The sequence below is a fragment of the Theobroma cacao genome, chromosome 3 (genome assembly GCF_000208745.1).
Source record: "Theobroma cacao cultivar B97-61/B2 chromosome 3, Criollo_cocoa_genome_V2, whole genome shotgun sequence".
In the NCBI taxonomy this organism is placed as follows: Eukaryota; Viridiplantae; Streptophyta; class Magnoliopsida; order Malvales; family Malvaceae; genus Theobroma; species Theobroma cacao.
In genome coordinates, this window is record NC_030852.1 from 18,584,031 (window position 1) to 18,593,446 (window position 9,416).

A 9,416-nucleotide genomic window follows, 5' to 3' on the forward strand; every position below is an offset into this window, starting at 1 on the left:
GTGTGTGATTGAACCTCTCATAGAGCCTTAATATCTTAGAGCATAATCTGCTCATTGAAGGAGGTACTCTGTCCTTGACAGATTCTCCTTAATAGCTGAGCCTGCCAATAACATTTTCGTTCAGATAAGGCGCGGCCTCGAGGTGACAAAATTCCTGATCCGGCATGGGCTACAATGACACAGCCAGTGCTTATCAAAACTTAAGCACTAAAACAGCTAAATTACGGTAACAAGAGTTGCAAACATACTGAAAACTTGAATCAAAGTCGAGCGTTGTTATTAACTTAAACTTCACTTCAAATTGATTCAGGATAGAGATAATGAGAGAATAATTTAAATTGCATATAGCTATATACAGAGCAATGGACATTAGCCAAAAGGGTAGACATAAGCTTTTTCACATGATAACTTAGTTTGACGAAATGAGTGAAGAAAACAATGCCTGAAATCCTGTTGTACGTTTTTTTGTTCAAGCAAGCATACATAGATAGATGACAACTAATTGAACTAGCAAGATGAATGAAATGAATATTGTCAAGTCTTTAACATTAAAACCCCCAGAGATTTCATGTAGTTGCTTCTCAGTTTAACAGCTAATCGCCCAAGCTTCTTGATACATTTTTTTTTTTTTTTGCTGTTCTGATCATTGTTTTGGACAAATAAACATTTAAACTTGGAGAAATTGCTTCGTTTGGGAGGAGAGATGTAGCTGTAAATTTACTTAAATGGTGAACCACATACTGTTGAAGGCAGGCATATTTGAATAAAGATATTTAACGTGTGCAATAGATTATTTGACAAAGATGTGATCCTTTTCTTCTAAGCAAATGACGGTTCTGAGTGAACATAACTCAGCTGAATCTGTTTTCCTCTAGTGCAAGAACCTGCTTTATTAAAAAGCAAAAAGGAGAAGGGAAACTTTCTTTACCTAAACTTCCCATGATTGTTTTTTTTTTTTTTATAATTGGAGAAAAAGAGATTCGAATCTTGTTCTTTAAGTAAGAAATAATGTACCAACTAATGAGTCAAATGCTCAGACGTAACTTTCCATGATTGTTTGCAATGAAGGGTTGAAGACAATGGGATTTAATTTACATGCAGCACGTTAACGGGGCGAGATTGTCCCATTGATAGAAATATCCACATGGTTTGCCTTGAAACCCACTAATGTAAGCGTCAGAAACTTTGGCAATAAAAGTTTTCCACGTGAAACATGCAAACACAAAGGTCCCTCTAAAGATGCTTGCAAACCACTGTACCAAGGCTGATTGGCCCAGTTCACACGACAAACAATGTTCCAGCTAAAAACACTTTATGCTAATCATGGACTATAGGCTCCAACCTTCCGAGTGTCCTTCCTTAATCTGGCACTTTGGAAGTCACATGATTAAGGAGGTAATTATTAACCAAACAAACTTGTACTGAGATTCTCCTTCCCCTTTTTGCCATGTATTTTTTACTCATTTTTGTGTTGCTCTCAGCCTTTTTATCTCTAATTTACCAGCTCACTCTGCAGTCTTTGAATGGATGAGTTTTTCAGTCCCTCAGTTCCCTCTTACCTCCTTATGAAGAAGATGAAGATTTTGAAGTTTATTAAGAAAAGGGAAGTACTATATTATTTGTTTAACATGTACTAGTCTGGCTCTGGCGTATCCAGCATGCAGATTTGGCTTTAAGTGGATACAGCTTGAGTTGCTTTTAAGATTTATATGCTGTTTCCTTGGTCAATAATTGATTCCAAGGGAAAAATTAGTTTATGTTATCTTCTGCAACATTTTAGCATCCTAAGTTATCCCCCCAAAAAAAATCTTCTTTTTTTTAATGAAAATTGGAATTTCATTGAAAACAGAGGGAACAGAGTTCACCATCTGGTTTGTTACAAGAGGGTTTTGGCCTGAAGAACTAAACCACCGCAGAATCCCCATACAGCCATCCCACCCCTAAGTACAAAATCAACAGCCATCAACCATCAATTTTCCCCATGAGCTGAATCTATCCTGTACAACACAAAATTCCCACCTCCTGTACATCACAGTTTCATGATCAGCAATCAATTTGCTTTGACCCAAAATCTCCACATAAATCAGACCTTGACCAAAAAAAATCATATTGGAAACCTGATCCGTTGATTACATAATTAAAACTATCTGTGCACTCACAGAAGAGATATCGTGCAGAATCTCCCAGATTAGTGACGTCTTTGGATCTAAATTTAGCTGAAAGAGGCACCCAATCAATTCACTTTAACTGTACAAAGCAAAATCATTTTGAAACACACTGCAGGCATTGCATTAGTAACATGATAACGGTATTCCCTGTTCTCAGGATGCTTTGGTTTTCACTTATTAGTCATACGGATGATGAATAGATCAAGCAAAGAGAAGCCAATTATGGCATGAATCATTTGCAAAACAGAGCAGCAGCAAACCAAATATGACATATTAAAGCTATTTAGTTCCCATAATCCCGGGGGAACTGAGATCAAGTTGTGAGGTGGAGGACAAACAATCTGAAAAAGATGTTATCAACAGACTACATAGCTAGGCAACGATAATCAGCACTTCAGATAACATTAAAAAAAGCAAAAGGAAGCTAACTAACATGTTCAAGTAAGCAAAATACTGTACTATCTTATTTATGCTGTATTCTAAGCAGCATAGTTGCAGTTTCAGATAAAAAGTAGGAACTGAAATTCAGTGGTATATATGAAGATGGTTACTTCTCTCTATTTAATGGCGTTGGTGGAGGTGGCGGTATGTAGGGAGAAAGCTTTGATGCTTCATGCAAATTACTTCGGTTCTTCTCATGTACCTTCTTGATATAGGCAGCAAACCTGCCATCAATGTCCCTTTTATCTTCATGAACCATGAGAGATTCATTTCCTCCTCCTGGTTGCATCACGAATGAAATAGGCTTTGAGTTCTGCAGCTTTTTTGACCTTAGGCTCCCAGAAAATTGAGGCTGCAGTAGATCATCAGTAACCATATCAGAATCTGTTGCAGGTATGAAGTTTTCGGTTGCCGTTGGATGTCCAGTTGCTCCAAGACTCATCTTGGCTATTGAAAAAGTTGAAAGCTTAATGATGTTCACCACCATCTTCATTGATTTCTCACAAAGGGATTTGTCATTTCTGTCCTCAATCATCTTTTTTCCAACACTTGTATATATATACAAGTTTTTTGAAATCACCACCCAACTCTGAAACAACTAGAGGAGTAAAGATGAGCTAATGAACTGAGTGTATAAATAAGGCTAATGAAACGTGTTTCTGAAGCAATTTGAAAGAATATATCAGCAGATTCATTACGTGGGTTCTTCCAACTCTATGTCATAGCCAAGGAAACAGCAATTAACTTTCTCTGGTGGGTGGATCCCTTTCTCATTCCAAGAGAATTAAGTCCTTTTCTAGAGGCCGTTGAGTGAGTAGGGCAACAATGAGGGGTTGCTCAGGCAAGAATCTCTTCTATCAACCTATCTAAGTGCAGCATGTGTCATTCACATTGCGCGATTTCTCAGTACTCTTGATCTGGATTGCTGAATTACGTGTTTTCCTCTGGATTCCTGGCAAAATTTTATCATAATTGATTAACGTAATTCATATGAAAGATTTGTTTTGATGCTAAATAGACAACAATCCATTTAAAATCTCGTCCATTTAAAATCTCGTCTGATCATGGTACTCGAGCTAAGTACATTGAAATGTGTTGTCAACAAGCAAGCTTTCTGGATAGCATTCAGCATCTTGCTTGTTTCAAGTAAATGTCAGTCAGATGGAACGAGATTCTTGTCTAAACTGCTTTCCACTTTCTACTTTCTAAATGCTTCTCTTTATTATATGGTATTATTTTTTAATCTTTTTGGAGTGACCTTCATCACACCTAAGGAATTTTAAGACAATCTGATTTCTCTCAAGCCAGCCATAAGGTGCTTCAGTCCTTTGGGTTTGCATCATATGTTCATACGTTTCATTTACAACTAAATAAGATTTGAAGGGTTCTTAAAATCTTTACAATACAAGAGGAGAATAGACATATTTGGCTGTATTCTGCAGTTTGGGAACTAAACAATCCACCTCCAGAGTGAGTAAGCCAATATCAGCCTGCCATCCCAAGGCCAGGGACATAAGAAATTGGGGGACAAAAGAAAACATGAACTAAAAGGATAGATTGGAGCTTTCTTTCCAAACAATTGCTTGCATAAGAGCTGAATGCCTCAATATGCATTGTCATGTAATTACTTCTGTCGGCTTGTCCTAAACTTGCAATACGCTCAGCTCAACTCAGAAAGGGCAACCCCGCTTTGCCATACAGCCCAGTCTTGGTTTTGCTAGAAATCTACATTAGGACAATTTTGGTTCCCTTAAACATCAATTTACACTCTTAGTAGTTATTACTTTCCTTAAGTTTTTTAACTTGAAATTAGGGAAAATATTCACATGTGTGATATAATTTTATATGAATTACGCATACTGCAAGAAATAAATAATGGCCACAGCATCTTCAAATTCTAAATTTAAGGACACTACTGTCACAATGTGCTTGGCACTCTTAACTTTTGGCAAGGAGAAATTCCATTGATTTTGTTTGCAACAATTATTTATATTGTAGAATATACACCTAACCCAATCTATGGTTTCATATCATTACGTTTTTAGCAATTATAAGTCCTATGACATATATTCGTGTTGAGTGAGGGGTTACAGGCAGAATCAGCTCAAAAACTTAAAGCAGGGGAGGTTGACTCATATGATTGCATAAGCCTAAAAGGTTTCTAATGTAAATGGTGAATCTACCAAGTTTTTAACATCGGTTATAAGCAAGTAAGGAAAAAGAAAATCTTTAATAATACCAATCAAACAATGCTTGATGTATTTACATAAGAGAATAGAGATCAATGTAGGCAATTTTTTATTTATTTCTTATTTCCCCATTATAAACATAAAATTTACATAGAAATATATAAGTCTGGTATGAGCCCTCTAATTCATTTAGAAGAAAGCCAAGGGTTGGGTGCCACATAAGTAAACCCCTGAAAATGTTCACCTGCTGTTGGTGTGGAGGCTGGTGAGTCATCTGCCGGCATTGTTGTCCAGCACTGGTCAAAGTTGGCTGTACAGTCCTTTCCACTCACATCTGGTTTAAACTTTGGCTGTATTTCTCTAGCTTCTAATTTCTTCCAGTTGATTGACCGAAACCATTTATGTTTTTTTATCTCATCCCCTCCACTAGGGCCACTGCCCAACCTTCTTGATGGTTCCTTCTGCAGCAGCTGCAAAATCGGAAGGAGATTTCCATCATTTGCAACTTTGTAGAGTAAAAAGAAGGAAAAGAACCATATTAAAACATATTCTTACCCCTTTGAGTAAAGAGTGAGCTTCAGTACTAAGGAATGGTGGAAGTTTCACTTTCTCTTGGATAATTCTTTGCTGAAGCTTCTGCCTATTTGCATGTGTAAAAGGAGGCTGCAGGAAGGGGAACCATACATAATTTATGGAAGAATATTCCAGAATTAGTTATTCAAGATGGCAGTCTCCCAACTCCTAAAAGACAAGTCTAAAGATGAAAAAAATTGATTGGGAAAGGGGGGTCAGAGTTAAAGAAACTGGAAACTCAAAATCATGCCACTCCATGATATAATTATCGAGTGTAGCTTGATGGATACAAGATTTTTTTTAAGGGAAATAGACAAAAGAATTAACGTATAAGAAACATAGTAAATAAAACAGACATTTCAGATAACACATCTAATTACCGTCAAAATCTATGGAATACAGATACTTCACAATACCTTGTACTGGAACTAGCAGGTACAAACATACTCAAGTGTATAGTAAATAAAAAAGGTCAGAATTTGAATTTTGTCCTTCTACTACCTCAATTTGACAGTTTTAATTTTTTGACCTAATTTTAATGAATTTAACCCCAGTATTTTTTTTATTAAAAGCCAATTTAAAGACGATTGATAATAATGTTAAAATATTCACTTTAACTTGGATGAGTTGACATTTTGTTGATGACCTAACATGCTGAGATGGACTAATTTTTTGACTACCTGACACATATCAATCTAAAAAAAACATCATATTTCATTTTGATTAAATGCTAATTAATATTTTTTAATATTCTAAAAGAAAAATTAGTATCTTTTGTTAAAAATGCAGTCTTTTGGTGCTCATGTGCGCCACATGGTAAAAGAGTTCATGTTGACATGTCATGTCATCGACAAAAAAGTCACCGTTGTCATATTTAATTGCAGAATTTTAATACTGTTATCAATTGTTTTTAAATTAAATTTTAACAAAAATATAAAAATTAAAATCATTAAAATTGTGGTAGAGACTAAAACCAGAACATTGAGATAGTAGAGAGACCAATTTTTAATTTGGACAAATAAAAAATATACACCTCTAGCTGGTTGATTAAAAAAAAAAAAACCTAGGAGCTCAGTTATCCTAAGTAATCTTAGCAATCTCCTTATTCTTTAGTTTCTTGGTTGATATTTCAACATAGTTAAAGAGCCAACAGGTAACAGAACACACCTTTTCTGACCTTGGGTATTCTTGAAGGAGAAAAGGCTTGAATTGGATCCATCTATTTCCATTACTTAGTTCCTATTTGTTCCAAGAGATTATAAGACAAACAACCTCCATTTTTTAATTAACTCAATAATAAGAACAAATATTTCTAAAATCACTCCATAAATATGACCATACATCACCTGAGCCAGCTAATCAACAGTCTATCAATGTTCATAATCACTAAGTTTGAACTTGTAACTTTTAAATTCTAAAAGTATTTGCATATTGAAAATATCTGTATATTTACCTGTCCAGTTAGCATTTCATATAATAGTATCCCAATACTCCACCAATCTGCATCCTTATTGTGGCCTTTGGACTGTAAAATTTCTGGAGCCATGTACTCTGTGGTCCCACACATTGAATTTGATCTGCTTGATTCGTCAATTTCCTTGGCCAGTCCAAAATCAGTAAGCATAACCTGAGGACAAATGACAGATTCAGGAATTGGGAATAATCTGTCAACATAAGAAGAAGAGCAGATGTATATTTAATTTTCAAGTATGTTCCTGCAACAAAAATTGAAAATATGAGCATGGCTATTACATGCCCATCAGCATCCACGAGAATATTTTCGGGTTTAAGATCTCGATGAACGATCCCGCACTTGTGAAGATGTGAAACAGCAGATACAATCTCAGCGGTATAAAACCTTGCCTGATCCTCACTACACAAGACATACTCAAAAACCAAATGAAAAAAAGTTGCAAACAGACAATTACTTGAAGTTCAGAATTTGTAACACAAGAAGATACCTGAAAATCCCCTGGCGGTATAGGTGAAAGAAGAGATGACCTCCATTTACAAAATCCAGGATCAAATAAAGCTTAGACTTTGTCTGTACAGTTGCAGAAAAGAAAAAACAAAACAAAAAAAAAGAACAGTGGGTATGGCTTATAGTTGATAATGCTCCAAGGAGATACATTTGTATGGGAGGGAAATGAAGGAAGTTCAGAATCCTTGTTAAAACAGTAATTGCTAAAAGACCTCTTATAAATGGTTCAAACAAACAAATCCCTGAACCCTAAACCCTTATATATAATAATTCCAGCAGGGGTTTTTTCTTTTGAAAGGAAAAACAAAAAAACCTTAAATCTTATAGTAACCATTTTGATGGAGGGTACAATCCAATTCATGAGAAAAGTAGCATCTTTAATTAGTAGATTTCAGGTTCATTTCTAAATTATTCACATCTAAACCATTCAATTGCAGTCAAAACAGAAGCAATAAAGATATTACAAAGACTTGTAAAAGGGACAACATTTATCAAAGGATGCGAATTAGAGAAAAAAAAAAGATACTAAAGCTAAATCTGGAAAAAAAAAAACAGTTGAATATTGAACCTGGAAAGAGTATCTAAGCTGAACAATAAAGGGATGAACAACTTTAGTGAGGATATTTCTCTCAGCTTTCATGTAATCGACATGGTTCTTTTTAAGGATCGTATCTTTCCTCATAACTTTCATAGCAAAAATCCCATCATCATCACCTTCCTCATCATTCCTTCCATTTCTCCTCACTAGAAAAACTTTCCCAAAAGCTCCTTTTCCAACGACTCTCATGATCTCAAAATCCTCGGGCCCAAATTTGGTCTTTGCTTCTTCTTCTTCAGCTTCAGCTTCATTTTCGGTTTCAGTTTCCTGGATTTCTTGGATTTGGAAAGGGAGGGAAGAAGAGAGGGTGTAACGAGGAGAAGGGCCCACGTAAGAGTGGGACCTGGTGTGGATGACTTGAGGGTCCCCGAGAAAGGCCGATGGGGATGACGTGGAGGATGGTGATTGGGTGGGGTTGGGTTGATGATGTTGAGGGGTTAAAGGGCCAAAAACCTCGGCGAAGTCAAAATCATTGTTGGGAGGAGGAGGAGGAGTTATGGTGAGTTTCTTGAGGTTGGTGGCTAAGAGGGATTGGAGGTTTTTCTTTTGGGATGAAGAAGTTGATATCATCTTCGTTATAATGGAGCTGCAACTTCTTATTCGATTTATTTTAGAGTAAACAAAAAAAGAAAAGAAAAGAGCCAGCCAAACAAGCCATGCTGACAAGAACCAAGATCACATTTTAATCAGAGTACAGAGGAGATCGCAAGGAAGAAGAACAAGCTGAAGAACATCTTGGAAAGAAAGTGAGACAGACCAGGTTGTTTTCGAGGAAGTGGCAATTATTGGGGGATGTCTCGTTTCAGGAACGCGCGCCTCTGATCGTGTGAGCATCACTCGCCAAATTATACAAATTTACATTTTAATATTAAGTTGTTCGCTACTAGTGAACATGGTTTTCTTTTTCTTTCGTAAAAAATAGAGCAGCATAGAGATTCAGATTCATGCAAAAATTCTTACTTAGTGCTACTGTTAAATAAGATTGAACAACTGATCTTAATGTTAGGTCAAGTCATGAAGTCAAACTTGTTTGCAAAGTTTCTTGTAGTTCTTCAATTCGATGCTTCGGTCCTTTTGGCCCAAAATCAAATTGATCAAATCAATTTGATATTTAGTCGGTTTGATCTTTTTTTATATTTAGTTTGTTTTAGTCAATTTTTTAAAAAATATTTAGTCTATCTGGTCTTGTAATGACCCAAACCTGAGACTGCTATTAGGGCACGAATCCAATAGGCGAAACCAACGAGACCCGAGCAAGCCTCCGTAATTCATCAACTCAACAAAACACAACATGTGTCCAAGAAATCTCATAACCATTACAAATTCATTAATGGCTTATATTCACTCAATATAATACATTTCATCATCATCATCACACAAACACACGTATATGGTTTTTTTTCAACAAAAAACAAGTATTTAAAATCTATTGACCTCTTAAAGACTTCTAGCAGTGGAGCGATTCG

At 35.9% G+C, this 9,416-nt stretch overlaps 1 protein-coding gene across 3 annotated transcripts; it reads right to left on the bottom strand.

Moving 5' to 3' along the window:
• On the bottom strand, nucleotides 3,952-8,753 carry LOC18604517 (serine/threonine-protein kinase AtPK2/AtPK19). 3 transcript variants are annotated; one of them, XM_007037042.2, is made up of 7 exons: nucleotides 7,921-8,748; nucleotides 7,333-7,415; nucleotides 7,124-7,244; nucleotides 6,825-6,998; nucleotides 5,354-5,461; nucleotides 5,043-5,268; nucleotides 3,952-4,334 (listed from the first exon to the last, which is right to left on the bottom strand). In XM_007037042.2, exons 1-7 carry the CDS (start codon nucleotides 8,518-8,520, stop codon nucleotides 4,327-4,329), a joined length of 1,320 nt encoding a protein of 439 aa, XP_007037104.2. In that variant the 5' UTR covers nucleotides 8,521-8,748; the 3' UTR covers nucleotides 3,952-4,326. The 3 variants fall into 3 exon arrangements, with proteins under 3 accessions (XP_007037104.2, XP_017973736.1, XP_017973737.1); XM_018118247.1 differs by lacking the exon at nucleotides 3,952-4,334 and having other exon boundaries at nucleotides 4,821-5,268; nucleotides 7,921-8,747; XM_018118248.1 differs by lacking the exons at nucleotides 3,952-4,334; nucleotides 7,124-7,244; nucleotides 7,333-7,415 and having other exon boundaries at nucleotides 4,821-5,268; nucleotides 7,921-8,753.

Coding starts and splice junctions, on each gene's coding strand:
- LOC18604517 (XM_018118247.1), bottom strand. CDS start 8,520: ATGATATCAACTTCTTCATCCCAAAAGAAAAACCTCCAATCCCTCTTA. Junction 6,999..7,123: donor TCGTGGATGCTGATGGGCAT/GTAATAGCCATG, acceptor ATTTGTCCTCAG/GTTATGCTTACTGATTTTGG. Junction 5,269..5,353: donor CTCACTCTTTACTCAAAGGG/GTAAGAATATGT, acceptor CCGATTTTGCAG/CTGCTGCAGAAGGAACCATC.